Source organism: Triturus cristatus, chromosome 2_2 (assembly GCF_964204655.1).
Source record: "Triturus cristatus chromosome 2_2, aTriCri1.1, whole genome shotgun sequence".
Lineage (NCBI taxonomy): Eukaryota > Metazoa > Chordata > Amphibia > Caudata > Salamandridae > Triturus > Triturus cristatus.
Window position 1 is genome coordinate 666609208 of NC_140582.1, and position 17611 is coordinate 666626818.

Sequence of the window (17611 nt, forward strand, 5' to 3'; positions counted from 1 at the left end):
CACTGAGTTGACCCCTTGTCTCACCAATAGCTCTTTTTTTGCGCCTTTTTTGCTCTCAAAGTAATAGGAAGGGCAAGAAGTGAAATCCACATAAACAAAACAGGCCTCATAATGCCCTTTTAATTTTCTGGTGTAGCTGTTTGCTAATGGCTCCTGAGACCAGGAGTAGTAAGGGCAGGGCCAGGGATATACAAGGGCAAGCAGAGATTGCAGCTACTAGCTCCAGCAATACCTAATTGCAGACACAGATTCTGCTCATTTATCTCTGGCTTGTCAGGCAAACACGGTAAACACGAGAGCCCAGAAGCAAACACCACACAAACACACAAACAAGTATACACGCATGCACACACAAACACTATTGCATGCATGTACAATACACATACGGACAGAGACACTTTTGAAAATAACGGGAGCTACAGAACCCAAAACTCCTTGTAGAATATTTACTGTCACTATTTAACCGCATCTTTTTCCGTGGAAAAGCAGCTGTAGGGGTGGGTGCAATTGGATAATTCATTTTATGAAATTGGGTGAGAATGATGTCAAAGAATGCAAAGTATGGTTTGCCGGTATCTCATATAACTTTGCATGTGAGAGTGTTCCTCACGTACAAAAGTTCAGTTATTATTGATGGGGGACTTTTTTTTAGCTGAAATTATCCTCCACCTGTGGTTTTACCATTCTTTTAAGACATTTTGTGGCATATTTACAATTGAAGTGACGGAGCACAATGCAGCACACATGGAAACAGCTAAAACTAGGAGAAATTAAACATTTCTCCTTGTTTCACCGTGTTAAGACCAGGTTTTCCCTGGTCTTAATGTTAGCGCAGCCCATATTTACGCCACCCTTGTAAATATGGGGCAGCATCAAAATCAATGGGTGTTTCGGAGGAACGCAAACTGCAACACCAATTGCCATCCTCTTTCATGCTAAGTGTAGTGTGAAAGGGTGCCTTATTTCCAAGGCAGCGCTAAACCACGTTAAGTGGCTTAACGCTGCCTTGTAAATAAGGCGAAGCCCATATCGTTACCACGACGTCGTGAAAAGTGGCATTGTGGAGGCGATAGGGGCTTGTAAATATGCCTCTTTGTGCGCGAACCAGTCTGCCGCATTCATAACGTACACACAATTATTTGACGCAAAATTTCAAGAAATTTTGCATAACACAAAGTTTATGAATTTTGCAGGAGTTTTGAAAAATAACTAAGAATTTATCCGGTTCTAGAAGCAAGTCCTCTAACTTTGAAACACTAATTTCCCCCATCCAGATGCACTCTGGACACCTCCACAGGCTCCTTCAATGTCTCCTATCATCTTGTGCTCATGTATTTGTACCATTCTCCTCAGAAAAGCTCCATGTTATCGTGGCATCCCTATCACCATTTCTAGCTCCGTGTCGTTTAGAAACCATGTTGCCATTCATAATAATTAATTTGATAAACTAATGTGCTCCAGGAATTGTAGTTATGTTATGCTTCCATTGAACTATTTCGTCTGGCACAGCTGATAATAATGATATGTAACAGAAAAGATTACAACTGGCAAAAAATAGTTCCAACAAGATCAAGGAGGGTGGCGTCCTACTCTGCCCTCACTCATTACACTATCCAGCAAGATGTAAAACAGTCCTTTTACCTCTTCCTTTGCCTTCTTGAACACTCCCCAGATACGGGAGACACTGATCATGCACAATATTCACCACATTTAATTTCCATTGTAATTCCTCTCTCTTTACTTACTTGAATGCTTAGACTACATTCATGGGTCTTGTATGTAGGAACGTAAATTAATGTGCAGGCTGGACAAGGGTCTCCATCAAAGGATAAGGCCACCACCTGCATGATGCCTCACATATTACATAAAATAAATATGTACTCAATTCCTGGTAACATAACTTTAGTTGTTAGCCGTAAATCGAATGCAATGAACATTTAAGCACTGCATGAACACGATACAAATTCACACAAAACACAAGAAAGCCCCACAAACAATTTTAAAATGAAGAGAAGCAATTTATGCATAAAATAAGAGGCAAATGAGTAAATTCCAGCAAGAGAAACCATAGATATGAATTTTTGAACAATTAAAGTGAAAAAACCTTAAAAAGAATGAAGTGCCCAATGTAAGTCAATGGTTACGTTAGAAAGTAACCAGGGTGAGATTTCAGGCTGACCATGGTTGAGCTCAGGTCAGATATGCCAGGTGAATTGATCCCAGTGAATGTCTGGAAGTTATAAACTTTTTTCAACTTTTTAAGTTCCAAATCAGAAAGGGACTTTTTCACTATCTTGAAGAAAAATATTGAAATTTCCATAAGTCCCAATGCAGGAGAAAAATCCTTTCCATGCAGGATGACGCTGAAATTATTACCACTATCGTGGAACTGAAGCACTTGATCCCACGGGTACTCTGGATGTTTGAGGTTTCTCACTGAAACTGTTCTAACTCTTATCTCAGAATGGGACTTAGTTATTGAATCCAGTGCTGTGGAACTGCTAGTTGAATACTTTTTCTGGAGAGTACTGCTGAAGTTCAGGAGCAAAAGTTTTCAAAAGTGTATAAACTTTCTTCTGGTGCCCAAACAACCACAAGAGTACATTACTGAGGGACCCAGGACCACAGGGGAAGGCACTTAGAGAGTCACATGTCATTGAGGTCCACGTTTGTAGGGTTCGCCAGCCTGTGGGTGGTGGACACCTCAAGATATTACAAGTCTCTCTCTATTAAAAAAAAAAAAATGTTCCTAGTCCCAATCCCGTCTACCTTTTCAGAAGTTCCTGTTTCCATTACTGCAAACAACCCTAAATGCAATATGTCAAGGCAAATCCAAAATAGCCTCAGACAGGCCTGTCATGCAGGTTTTGACACTGCTGTGCCAAAAGGAGGCATACCAGCCACTACCCTCTACTGTGAGGCTACTGGAAGGAATTTCATACCTCTCTACAGATAGGGCAGCAGCTGCAGTTTAAGGCTAATTAGCCCATGGTAGCTTAGGCAAATTAATAGAACTTTTCTGAAAGTAATATTTCCTAACTAGTTAGTAAAAAGTAGAAACATAAAAATTAATTGTATTTTTTTTTAAGTTATTGAGCTTTTTCTGTAGTTGTTTCCCACTGTATAATGCAGAAATAGTGATTTAATCTGCTTTACAAGTCTTTCCTAATTGAACATCTAACTCCCATGGAAAGGTTTGGGTGATTTATTCACTGTGAGTCCATTCTAACATCAATTTAGTCTAGTCACTGCCCCAACGCACACAGCAGAGTACACACTTGACACCGTCTGTGCTGCAGGAAATAGCGTCTCCTAAAGCTACACCACGGACCTTCTGTGGTTGGACAACCACTGTATCCACTTATCCTTCAACAAACCCTCTGCACCCAAGCACGCCTACTTTTTCCCCCCTCAGAAGCTGGAACAAGGTCACTGAGGACCAGCTCACCACTGCCCTAAACAGCACCTTACCACATTCATACTCCGCAGCATACAACCTTCACCAGTGGATTGCAAACTGCGTCGACACCCAGGTCCCCTCAAGAAAGCCACTGCAAACACATCAAGAAAGTAAGCTGGTTCATGCCTCCCCTCCAAGAATCCAGATGCTCCTGCAGATGACTTGGAAGAACCACAAAACTCTGGAAGCCCACACAACCTTCAAAGCAACCACCACCGCACACCACCACCTCATCAAAAACACAAGGAAGAAGGCCCTCCAAGACAGAATAAACACCAACACACACAAAAGCAAAAAACCCTTCGCCATCATCAACAAATTCGCCAAACCCTCTGTGACAGACTTGGAACCTTCTTCCACTACAAGATCAAGACAATCTACAATAACAGGATTTCACCACTGCACCAGCACCCTCCTCAACCAATGCCCCTGACAAACCCTGCTCAGTTGGACCCCACTCAGCACGGACCACACCATGAGGACAATGAAAAGCATCCACTCTGGAGCACCCTCGGACCCCTGCCCGCCCCTGCATCTTCCACAGAGCCACCCGCGCAGTCACATCCGAGCTATGCTGAACCATCAACTGCTCCCGTGAGACTGCCTTCTTCCCTGATGACTGGAAACGCGTCGAAATCAACCCACTCCTGAAGAAATCATATGCGGATCCGGCAGACCTTAAGAACATCAGGCCCATCTCCCTGCTCCCCTTCCCAGTCAAAGTGATCAAAAAAGCTGTCAATAACCAACTAACCAACTTCATCGAAACAAACGACATCCTGGACATCTCCCAATGTGGTTTCCGAAGCAATCACATCACAGAGTACTCCCTCCTCGCCACCACCAATGACATCCGCTGCCTCCACAACCGTGGCCCTCATCCTCCTGGATCTCTCTGCAGCATTCAACACCATCTCCCACTGCACCCTAGCCACTGGACTCCACGACAGCGGCGTCCGGGACAAGGCCATTGACCGGATCCGATCTTTCCTCACATGCATAAAACAATGGGTCAGACTTCATCCACACCTCTCAAACCAATAGAGACCAACTGCGGAGTGCCCCAGGGCTCCTCACTCAGCCCCACCCTCTTCAACTCTTACATGGCCCCACTCGTAACCATCGTCAGAAACCACGGACTCAACACCGACGACACACAGCTGATCCTCTCCCTCACCAACGAACCCAAAGTCACCAGGCACAGCTTCCAAGAAGGGATGAAAGCCATTGCCACCTGGATGAAGAACAGCTGCCTTAAGCTCAACTCATACAAGTCAGAAGTCCTCATCCTGGGATCCACACCCTCCACATGGAATGATACCTGGTGGCCCTCTGTGCTAGGAACTCCCCCCACCCCAACGGATCATGCATGAAACCTCAGCATCAAACTAGAGGCCAGATCAACTCAGTATACTGGGCCTGTTTCAACACCCTCCGCCTGCTGCGAAAGACCCTCAGGTGGATCCCACAGAATCCAGAAAGACTGTCAGTCACGCACTCATCAGCAGCAGAAGCAACTACGCCAATGCACTCTATGCCGGTGTTACCCAGAAAAGCATCTGCACACTCAAGAATGTCCAGAATGCCTCAGCCAGACTGGTCCTCTACCTCCCCTGGTACAACCACATCAGTCAACAACTCCGGGAACTCCACTGGCTCCTGGCAGACAGAAGAATAACGTTAAAACTCTTCACCCACACTTACAAGGCCCTCCACAATGCCTGACCAGTATACCTGAACAACTGCATCTCCTTCCACACACCCAAAAGACACCTCCACTCTGCCCAGCTCACCCTGGCCACCGTCCCACTGATCCACAAGACCAGAACTGGAGGAATGTCCTTCTCCTTCCTGGAACACCCTACCACTCCATCTCAGACGATCTCCTACGCTACCCCAGTTCAGGAAGGACCTCAAGACCTGGCTCTTTGAATTACCCCAGAAATTAGACAGATCTGCTCCCCACCTCCCCCCAGCACCTTGAGAACCTCACAGGTGAGTAGTTGTGCTTTACCAACCCTTGATTTATTGATTGATTGATTAGGTGTATACTTCTTCTAGGCACTGTGCACCCTACCTTATGGGTAATAGGGTCATTTTAGGGGTGATATATTTAGTAATTAAAAGCAGGCTTTTAGGTTCAATAAAAGAGTTTATTTTGTACAGATCTATCTGTAACCATTAGAACGTACAGGCTATAGCAGACTAGGTCTCAGTGAAGGTGTGTGTCATGTTTTCAGGGTCACAAAGAGGATCACACAATATAGTGCATCATTTCACATGTGACTTATTTTTACATGCCGTATGTGTCGTTTTTACAGCATATACTATACAGTATAATGAAATATGCAAAATGGGGCTTTAAGCTAATTTTGACTTTGATTTAGTGTTAAAAGCACATATGCTGGACACTGGATAGTAGTGTCACAGTGTTAGAGTTCATCATTTCAGCAGGTAAATCACAAAAAAAATTAAAAGCAGGGGTGACCACCCAAGAAAGTGTCACTTTTCCTATTTTGGAAAAATTAGCTGAAAAATAAAGAATTACCCCAGGAATTGGATGTGGTTTTGCGGATCTCCAGGATGAATCGACAGAAAAATACTTGTACGGCAATGGCATTCCAACATCCCAAATTACTGATTACTAAGGTGCTTTAAGTCATTTCAAGAGCAGGTATAACTGTACAGTATGTCACATTGTTACCGATCTTAAAATGTAAGGGGAAAAAGAGAAACAACTTTCTTCTTTTCAGTTTTCTGCTAGGAGTCAAATTAGTTGTAACGAGTACTATAATATGATGCCCGCTTAATTTGCTTGAAAAAGACCTTCGATCAAAGAAACTGACTGCATGATTGTTCCAGTATTTTTGCCGGAATAGTTGGTGTTTAAACACTGGGCATTTTGGGGATTTTGGCAGAACAAGACATCAGCCAAATAGTGGAGTATGCCCTATCTCATGAATATAGAGTGCAATGCACTCATAATACGTGGAGGGGACGACCGCCACTTCTTGAGAGCTGTCGAGCACCTGTAAAATTCAAAATAACACTCATATTTCTTTAAAAAAAAAGAGAAGGCTTCCACAGAAACAATGAAAAAATGACCTCAGGCTGTTTATTCACTCTTGTCTGTCCCATCATCTGGATTAATTATTCCGGGGTAACTTTGTTTTCCTTTGTGCAGTTATTAAATTGTCCTTCGCACCTCCAGACATTAGCTACTTCACTTACTTACCATGTTTCATATGCACATTCTAGTGTCAGAAAATACAACATAACTAATATAATGCAACTATGTTATCTGTGAAAGTGAAATCATGCTATTGAGAATGGTCAGCAATGTCTAAGGCGCAAAGTGCACTTACCAAGGCGCTCACACATCTGCCACAGGTGGTGATCTTGAAGTCCCCATAAAGATCCTTGATAGCTCCAGTGGTAAAGAAGCCCTCCACCATTAGAAGGATGCCATAGACAAAGAATGCAGCCGCCAGCCCATAGATCACATATTTGAAGATGTCGATCCTAGAAAAGAAAAATGAAAACTCATCAATTAGTCAGATATTCCTTTAAATTGAAGCTTTTGAAACTACTGCTCTTCACTCTGATGTCCTATTACAGCCTGTGATTTTCAAACTATGAGAAGAGATGGGCGTTAGGTGTGAGGTTTGAATCTAAACCTGGCTTAAATGATTCTTTGAACTCCGTCTAAACCTCTCTTTTTATTTCTAGCCTAGAAACCGCATAGGCAATATTACCAGCCTCATGCCATCAAAAATAATCCATTATTGTTGAATACGTAAAAATGTATACAAACTTAGAAAGACTTTTGTTAGCCCTCGTCATCCATTGATCTGTTGATCTGTCATTTACGTTTTGCTTGTACCCACCATAGCATATAGCATGGGGCAATGGATCAGGCCACTCAAGCTATTGAGACTGTTACACTGTGAGCAATGCTGTTTTTTAATCACATGTGCTCTTTATTGCCAGGAATGGGCCAATATATACTCTGCTATACATAAACACACCCAAACTGCTCCCACAAACATACATCACACATCAGACCCGTCTCCCTGCTCCCGTTCCCAGAGAAAGTCATTGAGAAAGCCATCAACAGCCAACTCGCCACATTCATCGAAAAGCACAACATCCTCGACTCCTCCCAATCTGGCTTCAGAAATAACCACAGTACGGAAACCGCCCTCCTCACTGCAACAGACGACATCTGCACCCTACTGGACAAAGGAGAAACTGCAGCCCTCATCCTCCTCGACCTCTCAGCGGCGTTCGACACAGTCTCCCACCGCACCCTAATATGCAGACTCCACGACGCAGGGATCCAAGACAAGGCCCTCAACTGGATCCTCTCCTTCCTCTCTGGCAGAACGCAGCGGGTCAGACTCCCCCCTTTCCTCTCCAACCCTACACCTACCACCTGCGGAGTCCCCCAGGGGTCCTCCCTCAGCCCTGCACTCTTCAACGTCTACATGGCTCCGCTCGCCCCCATCGTCAGAACCAACGGATTCACCATTGTGTCATACGCAGACGACACCCAACTCATCCTCTTCCTATCCAACGAACCCAATACCGCCAGACACAATTTTCGAGAAGGCACGGAAGCCGTCACCAAATGGATGAAAAACAGATACCTACAACTAAACACCAACAAAACAGAAGTACTCATCATGGGCCCAAGCCCCAATGCCTGGAACGACACCTGGTGGACCCCCGCCCTCGGAAGCCCGCCCACCCCCACCCCCCACGCACGCATCCTGGGAATCATCTTGGACTCCAAGCTCAAAATGGACCGCCAGATCAACTCCGTCTCGTCCTCCTGCTTCCACACCTTCCGCCTCCTATGTAAGACCTTCAAATGGATCCTCATCGAACACAGAAATACCGTCACTCACGCCCTGGTCACCAGCAGACTCGACTACGGCAACGGACTCTACGCCGGAATAAACAAAACCCTCCCCCACAAGCTACAGAACATCCAGAACGCCGCCGCAAGACTGGTCCTCGATCTGCCAAGACACTGACACATCTCCTAGCACCTGCGCATGCTCCACTGGCTCCCCATCGAAGCTAATGTCACCTTCAAGATGAGCACTCACGCCCACAAGGATCACCACGACACCGGACCAGCATACCTGAACAGCCGACTCAAATTCCACGTACCGCAGAGCACCCTACGATCAGCCCAGCTCTCCTACGCCATGGTTCTCCGTCTCAGAAAGACCAGATGGGGAGGCCGCTCCTACTCCTTCCTCGTGGCCCGAGCCTGGAACGCCCTTCCGCTCCACCTCAGACAGACACCATCACACCCCATCTTCGCAAGAAACTTTAAAACCTAGCTCTTCGACAGTCCCCCCCTTGATGGACTGGAGCCTGCTAAACTCCCCCCCAGCACATTGAGACCCTTACGGGTAAGTAGTCGTGCTTACCAAATGACTGATTGATTGATTGATCAGACCCCCTCATCGCTTCTGGAATTCTGTAGGAAGCTGAAGCCCTGGCTATTTTGAAAAATCTCTTCAAGGAGACAGTCATCTAAACATTGCAAAGTCTCAGGATACCCTCACAGGTAATTAGCAAGATATACAAATACTCATAATGTAACATAACGTAATATAGCATAACATACAAATATACAAGGCAAGCCTATTGGCTTTGTCAGGGTTCACCACATCATTAAATGAAGGGATGCTTATTTGCTTCGTCAAGTGGTGGCAACATCAATATACAAAGCAGTCCTATAGGCTTTGTCTAGGGGTCACCACAATATATGAAGGCAAGCCTATTCACTTTGTCACCATCGTAATGAAACAGCAATCATGTTATGATTGAACATTAAAAGCAATAAAATACATTACCGTATTCAAAGGCAATTTAGCCCACATAGGGAGTTATGGGGTGCTCCTTGACATCGTTAATACATGCGTAGCTCCGGCCACTCTTTAGAATTATTGTTATTATTATCTATTATTTGCTTTGGGTGCCCTGGTGCCACCTGGGACAAAAACAGCTTGCCTTATTGTTGGGGCAAGCAAGGGGAGGCTCAAGGCCCTCAATGTCCTGTTGACCCCAGAGCCATCCTGGGGTGCGGTGGGAGTTAGCCACAATTTTATTTCTAATTTGTTTTTTTTCCTGTGAGAGCCCTGGTCTCATCTGAGGTACTCACAACTAATCCACCTATTGGAGAGAGTGGGGAAGTGTAAAGCCCCTACTGCCCCTCCGGCTCCCCAGTCAGTACACTGCCAAGGGGTCTAGTGGGAGTCAACCACATTTCTTTATGCTCCGGTGTGGTGGGAGCAGCTTTTATTTTTATAATCCAGTATCTCCTGCATATCCTTTTGCAGGAAGGGGGAAAACAAATACCTCTTTGATGTTCCCAGGTATAGGGTCCTAGGTATGTGGTAATTGTGTTGGGCCCCAGGAATGGGAGTCCCTGGGGCCATTACATGGCTTGAGGAGGGGGAGCCACCCACATGACCCCCGCCCCTCCCACTTTAATGTAATCCCAAAAAGTAAAATGCTGTCCAATCTGTCCCTTGCCCACTCACGGGAGATTTTAACAAAAGAGGGTGCCACCCTTTTTATTATTTTTTGGGGGTGATTCCCAGGAGCACTGTAGACCCTAAAATGTAAAAAATAAATGTTTTGGCCCAAGGAGGGGTCCCTCTGGGACCCTCCCGCAAGGGCTAACTTGTTAGAGTATCTCTACTCTGCCCCCCTATGACCTTTTCTAAAAACATTTTCAGGACACAGTACCAAATCTCTGAGCCCTATAATAACTTCCACATCATTTTCTTTCATGTTGCGGACAGCCAATCAGAGTTATCGATCCCAAAAATTGGAAGGCTTGAATTTTTTAACTTCAGTCCAAATGTCAATATAACCATACATTTTTAACATTTCACCAAAGCAACTGAAAAGATTTACACGCTCCCTAAAATTCCCTATAGAAACTGCATTGGGAAAACTTGTTTTGGGACTCCGCCCCTTTTCTTGGTCCTGCTTAATGGATCATCTCAAACCTTTCTAAGACGGAGCTGAGGTAGACTACATCTTTTTTGAAAGTTTAATGAAGATTCCTCAAATTGTGCCAAAGTTATTAGCAAACAAAAAAGTTCTTCCTATGGAAACTCTGACCTAATTATAACTACACTGTTAGACTTGACATCTTTTGGCATGTTTAACCTGAGTATTTGCTTTCTGACCTCCCGGTTTTGACTCTGTTTTTGCTGGTGTAATGATTCTGCGCACTTTTCTCACTGCTGATCAGTGGTAAAGTGCAAGTGCTCCTGTGGTAAAATGTGTTATGGATTGGTGTTTCCATGATTGGCCTATGTGATTTATGTGTCAGTCCCTAGAAAAGTGCACTGCGAGTGCCAGGACCCATAAATCAAATGCTGTTGGTGGGCTGCAGCACTGGATTGTGCCACCCACGCAAACAGCCCGTAAAGTGTAACTCTGGCCTGCCATTGCAGAGCCTGTGTGCAGCCTGGGGCTGCCATGTCGATTTGGCAAGTGCCCACACTTGCCAGTCCCTAAACCTTCCCTTTTCTACATGTTAGTCACCCCTAAGGTAGGCCCAAGGTACCACTGTGGGTAGGATGCATGGAATGTGAAAGGTAGGACATGCCCTGGTGTGTGTGGCATGTCCTGATAGTGAATTACAGCCTACTCCGTTTTTCACTATTGCAAGGCTACCTGTTCCCCATAGGCCAGCATGGACAGTTTGATTATAACATCCTATAATCCTAACTGACCCAGGAAACATGGTAGAAATTCGAGTTTAGTATGCCTGAACTCAGAATGATAAAATACATATATTAGTGAAGATGGTTTTAACATTCTGGGTTTGAAAATACCACTTTTAGAAAGTAGGTATTTTTTTGCCTAACCATCCAGCCTGTCTCTGCTAGGTTGTGTATTGTCTGTCTGGTTTGTTAGTGACAAGGGCTGGGGGAAACTCCAGGAGACGGGGTGAGTCAGCCCAGGGCTGAATAGACCTATCTGCATGTGGATGGGTGGGAGGAGTAGCACCCAGGACTGAATAGGGCTGTGCCTGCCTTCCACAATGCTGGCTCCATCTCCTGTGGTGCGTCTGAGGACCCTGGCCCACACTGACAAAGGAAGAAGGTACACACTGGCAGAATGCACCCAGAACTGGTTTGAACTAGGTACAGGACCCTCTGCCTGCAGAGGACAAAGGATTTACTAGTATAAATATTGGGGCCCAGACCCCAAGATTTAAGAACTCTTTTGGATCAAGAAGACTGCCAAGAAGAAGAGCTGGAGAAGCTGTGAGGAGGAATTATCACTTTGCTGTTTGCTTTGCTGTGTTGGCCTGCAGTGGCTGCTTCTGTCTTGGGCAGTGAAAGGACTGGACTGAACTTTCTGCAATATACTTTTGTGAGTTTCTCCAAGGGCTTGAGGTAGAGCTTGACCCCTGTTCAAGAAATCTCAGGAACAGCAAAGACTTCAAGCTCGACGCCGTCTACGACGCCGCTGCCAACTCCCTGTCCTGATGGCACCGCAGAGGGAACTGCCGCGACGCCACACCGTGACCCTGGTCTCACCGACGACGCCTGCTGCCGCCACCACCGAGCCTCTGCTTGCACCGTGACCCGTGGGCACCCCACTCCGCACTGCCTCGCTTCACAATGATGCCTTGGTATCCCCAACGACGACGCTCCACACCGGAATCAACGCCGCTGCTTGCCCCATGGTTCGAGGGCACCGCTAGTAAAGTTACACGATGCACCACCCTCATCCCGCACCGCAGCCTTGGCCTACGGATGCCGGTGCCATCGACTCCAGTTTGTCAGCCGACGACAGCACTCCAGCAACGACGACGCCACTGCTTGCACCGTGACCTGCCAGCACCGTGATGAGCACAGCCTTCATCTCACACCACGACCCTGGTCTCACCGACGCCATCTGAGGCTGCCACCGAACCGCTGCTCACACCGCGGCCTGAGGGCACCGCATGCACACCGCTGCACTTTGCACCGCAGCACCCGACGCCTGCCGACGCTAGCGCTCCTGAATTCAGCAAAGCGGAGTTCAATCTGCAACGCGTGTGACTTCGAGGGGCCCCGACGACTCCTGCACCGACCTCTGGAACCGATGACTGCGGACTGCGGACGCCGTGTGTTTGCAAGCTCAACGAGAGGTCATCAACGCCCTGAAAGGTACTGTTTGCAGGTCTTTCCGACGCCATAGCTGGCCCGCACCACCGCGTCAGCCAGAACTGTTTGCATTTGTTTGCTCACGACGCCGCGACTATTGACATCAAGGAACTGTTTTACAAGGTTAAGTACTGTATTGTGGATTTTTACCGTTTTTGTTCTTGTCTTAAATATATAAAAATATTGGATATTTTTCTAAACTGGTGTGGTGTCCTTTTGTAGTGTTTACACTGTATTACTGTTGGTTATGTGCAAATGCTTTACACACTGCCTCTAAGATAAGCCTGACTGCTCGTGCCAAGCTACCAAGGGGGTGAGCAGGGGTTATTTTAGGGGTGTAACTCCCTCACCCTGACTGGGAAGAAGTGTCCCTATTTGGACAAAGGTGCAAGCCCTTGCCAACTAGTGACCCCCATTTCCAACATACACAATGGCGACTGCCACTGTTTAATATGTATTTCTTTCGACTGCCTCACTCTCCCTCACCCTTACAGAAGACTGCTTCCTTTAATGTTCATAAATTAGGGGTCAAATGTGAGAGCAACTGGAGATAATCTGGTAATTCCACTCTGAATGTTTTAATTGACGTTTGACATAAATACAATATAGCAAGGAATACAATAGACAGGATAGCCACATTAATGTTTTATTGTAGCTCAATTGGCTGGTTGTCTGGGATAACGAAAGCCCTGGTCACTCAACCACAAAAGAGAAAACCAGAATGACCTGTAGTTCAAATACATAACCAGGAACAGTCCAATTTTAAAAATGTAAACATCCACATTACTGCCATGGCATTTCCTGAATGTTTAGTTTCATATTCATGTAATTCTTAACTCCGTTCACTTTTATGTGATCATAACTGTAATTAATATTTATGCAACTCTTACTACCGCTGACGAGGCATCGAATTGCTTTTCGGCGACTAACACGCTACTCTGAAAACCCATAAAGGAATGGTGGTGGGTTGGAATAGTGAAAATATGTGCTAATTCGAGCTGTGGATCTGTGAGTCTGTTAGTTGGGTTGAATAGGATGAATCAAAGAGGGCAGAGTGTAGAAAGCGTTATTTGGGGGATCATTTAAGTAAGACCCCTGACACGGCATCAAAAGCACTTTTCGGGGAGTGGCATGCGGCTGTGGAAACTCTACTCCTGGAATCCTCCTCTGGTGATGCAGGCTTGGGTGAAAAGACAGCACTGGTGAGGATGGTATGTGATGTGGAGGGTCCTCTTTGGTATTGATTTGTGTCTTCCTCCTCATCCATGTGATTCCCCTTTTGAGATTCACAATATTTTTCAAATACAGAATCGCAATTTCTAGGCTTTGTACATGTGACCCATAGCCATTAAAATGTGATTATTATTGCAGCATGTAATCTACCATTATTTTAAGTAGAGATGATATTTGTTGCGAGTAGATGTGGGTGAGAGCATGCATTAGCATTGTATTATACAAGCTACTGGAAGAGATATGATTGTGATAGAATCTAATGTACTAAGTTGAAACTCAAGAATGCAAGAAATAACCTAGTTTTAATGTGAAAGAGGCTTTGCTGTCATTTGCATGACATTAGCATTATCATATACACGTCAATTCTTTTGATGGTTCGGCTTGTGTGTTAGCTCTGGACCGCCTATTCAAACGCATTTCCTGGCTTTCACAATACCACATATTATACAAAATTGGTATTGTAGAATACTAAAAATAAGCTTACTTCTAATGAGGCAGGAAGCAATAGTCTGACTGATATACGTGCCCATCAAAATGTTTGTCATCATACCCTTAATTATTCTGTGTTAGCTAATGATATATTTGATCCTTTGACTCCTGCCGTTCTATACTTAGCTACTGTGCTTCATGCTGTTCTCCTTTTGTACTGCCAGATGTATTAATTTCATTAATGCCAGTTATTTTCTGCTAATAAATAACCTTTATTTTTGTCACAACGTACATGCTTCCTATGGGAAATTTGCTGCATTTAAAGGGAAGTCCATCTTCCAAAATGTAAGGTTTCATGTGTTTACCTATTTATCAATGTTGAAGAATGTGCACTTCACTATGTGGTGTGCTTAATGTGCACTTCACTATGTGGTGTGCTTAATGTGCACTTCACTATGTGGTGTGCTTAATGTGCACTTCACTAGGTTATGTGCTTAATGTTTCTTTCGGTGCTACAACTATTACTCTCATTCATATGTTTTTCGTGGTTTGCATTACTTGGATAGCTGCCCACAATGCGATGACAATTTGAGTGGTTCCATTGTTCCATGTGTATTATGGTTGCGTTTCTATTTTGATAATGAGGCTTTAAGAATTTAATTTGTTACTCTGCAGATGCAACATGACAATTGAAAGCAAGTGTGTGTTTTTTGATAGATAGACTTTCCTAGCATGGCAACGATTTATTTGCTGATCGACTGCCATTTTCTTTAGCACGGGTGTGTTGGTTCAGTGCCTTAGCTTGTCACAGTGTTGCTGTGTATATTTCACTACTATTGCTACATTGTTATTAAGCAACCTATATAATTCTCTTGATGAACAAACTACTAAGTATTGTTTACTCTTAATCACCCCCCAATCAATTTTTTGAGGACAAACTCCATGCAATGTATCATTTGTCCAAACACTAGCAAAATATTATCATCCTATTTCAACTAATACCCACCACCAGTCATTTATATCTACCATTTTCAAATACACATTTCCTTGGTATGTATTAGTATTTCATATAATTACATTTCATCATTAATTAGAATCTGTAGCGTTTTTAGGCAAAAAGAACCAAGGAAAAATAAAGAGTCAATCAAAATTCACTGTTTGCAGTGAAACGGGACCTAGGTGTGATTTCAGGCACTTTGTGATGAAGCAGAGGTGTAATACACCCAAGAGATTTGCCCCAGTCAAACTTTTTACTTTCTGACTGGCTCTCTGTAATATAAAACCTGCCCTTGGGGAAGTTGATAGGATACAGCGAGAATCTGCTGTAACCACTCATCTAGAAAAAATACTTTTTTTCTAGAATCCCCACACCCACCAGGGTTGCCCCTAGGTGGCATGCTTCATCATTGGGGTTCCTCTCAATCCTCTATGAATTGAGGCGTGCTGAAACTTGCGAAAAATGTAGGAGCACTTACTGGTTCAGACTATGTGTAGTGCAGTGAAGTGGAGTGGAAAAGGGAAAGAAAACTTAAAAAATACCTAACTAGTTGGCCACTCTTTTATTCCCGCCCCTAGTTGGTATGGTTAAAAATCAGGGGTTGTTACTTAGGTGAAACCGGACCTTAATGAGCCTGGTTGTCTCAATAATGTATAGTTGTCAACATGTTTCGAGCCGTTCCCCTAATGGCTCTTCATCAGGACTCCATAGGGTCCAGCCCCGTGTATGCCACACCTAGTCAATCCTATAATAAGAACGCAAAATGTGCACACTTAATGTGAATGCACTGTATATACATATGGTTTTTTAAATTAATCAGAATTTCTGTAAACGCTATATTAATGCGTCATGGTCAAAACCTGGGGTAGAGGGGCTTGTTGTCAAACTTCCGTCAAAGCCACCTCTGGTTAGAATTAAGTTATTACTACTGAATTTTTTTTTCAATACATAACTGTCAGGAGAGTAAACCTAGCCTTTACCTCTGCCTCCCTCTCTTTCTTTGTTTGTAATCTCTGTAATATAAGTCAAAATCTTGAGGCGGGCAAGGTCCAGAGTTGTGGCTAGTGCCGGTCCCTCGAAGACCAATAATCAGTGTTGTGCTGCCACTGAAGCCATTTGGTTTTGGGCCCAAAAGCTCTGAGTGAGATAAACTGAATTTTCATAAGAATTCACTTTACTATTTGGATAGATTATCAATCTTCCCCAGAGCAAGGTTTTACCTATTTACCTTTGGACTTTATGACTTTTTTGGAAGTCAAAATCGTCTATTGTGGCAAGCTTTGAAGCTGTAGCTGGGCAGGGCTCCAAAGGGCTTGAGGTTCCACGGAACAAGTTTTCTGTGCAGAAAAAAAGCTCACAATGGGACAAACCTGGTTTTCCTGCCCACCTATAGTGCAATCTTCCCACGCAAGCATCAACATTTTTACCAGACAGCGGGAGATGGAAAAAGTGCATGAGTCCCAACTTTTTTCCAGCTGCTGGAAAACCTCTTTCTGGCAGGTACTATATGCAGCTCTGAGCAAGGCAGGCTTCCACTTCTCTCTCCAGCCAGGTCTCTAGTAAGGGCCAGTCCTCTGAGGTCAGCTAGGCTGTCTTGGAGCCAAGAGTCTTTCTGCTTTCTGTGTACCTGAAGTAGCCAAACAGGAAGCCAACCACTTGACCACTAGAGACAAAGAACAATCTCTGGGTGCCACCATGAGTTAGGAGTCCTTGAATGAGTCCTTGAATGAGTCCTTGTCTTCTAGCAGGAGTCAGGAGTGAGAAGTCTTTATCCAGGAGTCCCTTGTTCAGGTGGAGTCTTCCCAGGTCCCGGAGTGTTCTATGGAGATGGTGGTTGGGGCCAGATTTATCTTGTGCACTACCCAGTGATTGGAGAAATTCTGTTACCCAATTCCAACAATTAGCTCACAGTCCCCCCTCCTCCCTTTGCCATACTTGCTCTTTATCTTACTCTATAATTCTCCAGGAGCTCCTTTTTCAATATGGCAAAACTATTCTTCTACTAGGCAGATCTTCTTTTGAGCACCAGCGCTAAACCCTTATTTATATGAGCTCTATGCCCATTTTGCAGGGTCCACACTGGTTCTCCCTTTTAATATGGTTGGAGCCTGGCTTTCTAGGAGGGTCCTGGGTATGAGTACAAGAAACCCTCCCTGGCACCTCCAAGTGAAAGCGATGTAGTGCTAAAAGCTGCCTTCGCTCTGCCAGCTGTTCTTGCAAATTTCCCGATAGATAATTCCTACAAAGTAGTCCACGGTTAGTACTCAGCTGCTTTTTCTGGGCTCAAAAGGAGGC

General features: G+C 44.7%; 1 protein-coding gene and 1 long non-coding RNA gene across 2 annotated transcripts in view; one reads left to right on the forward strand and one right to left on the reverse strand.

Moving 5' to 3' along the window:
- GPM6A (glycoprotein M6A) overlaps positions 1-17611 on the reverse strand; it is a 573449-nt gene that overhangs the window by 233955 nt on the left and 321883 nt on the right. The window contains exon 3 of the mRNA XM_085641856.1: positions 6826-6982. Within this exon, the coding sequence (XP_085497982.1) occupies positions 6826-6982 (157 nt within the window). The remainder of the gene's footprint in view (positions 1-6825; positions 6983-17611) is intronic.
- LOC146862631 (uncharacterized) overlaps positions 1-17611 on the forward strand; it is a 147086-nt gene that overhangs the window by 45533 nt on the left and 83942 nt on the right. The gene's annotated exons all lie outside the window — the stretch shown is intronic.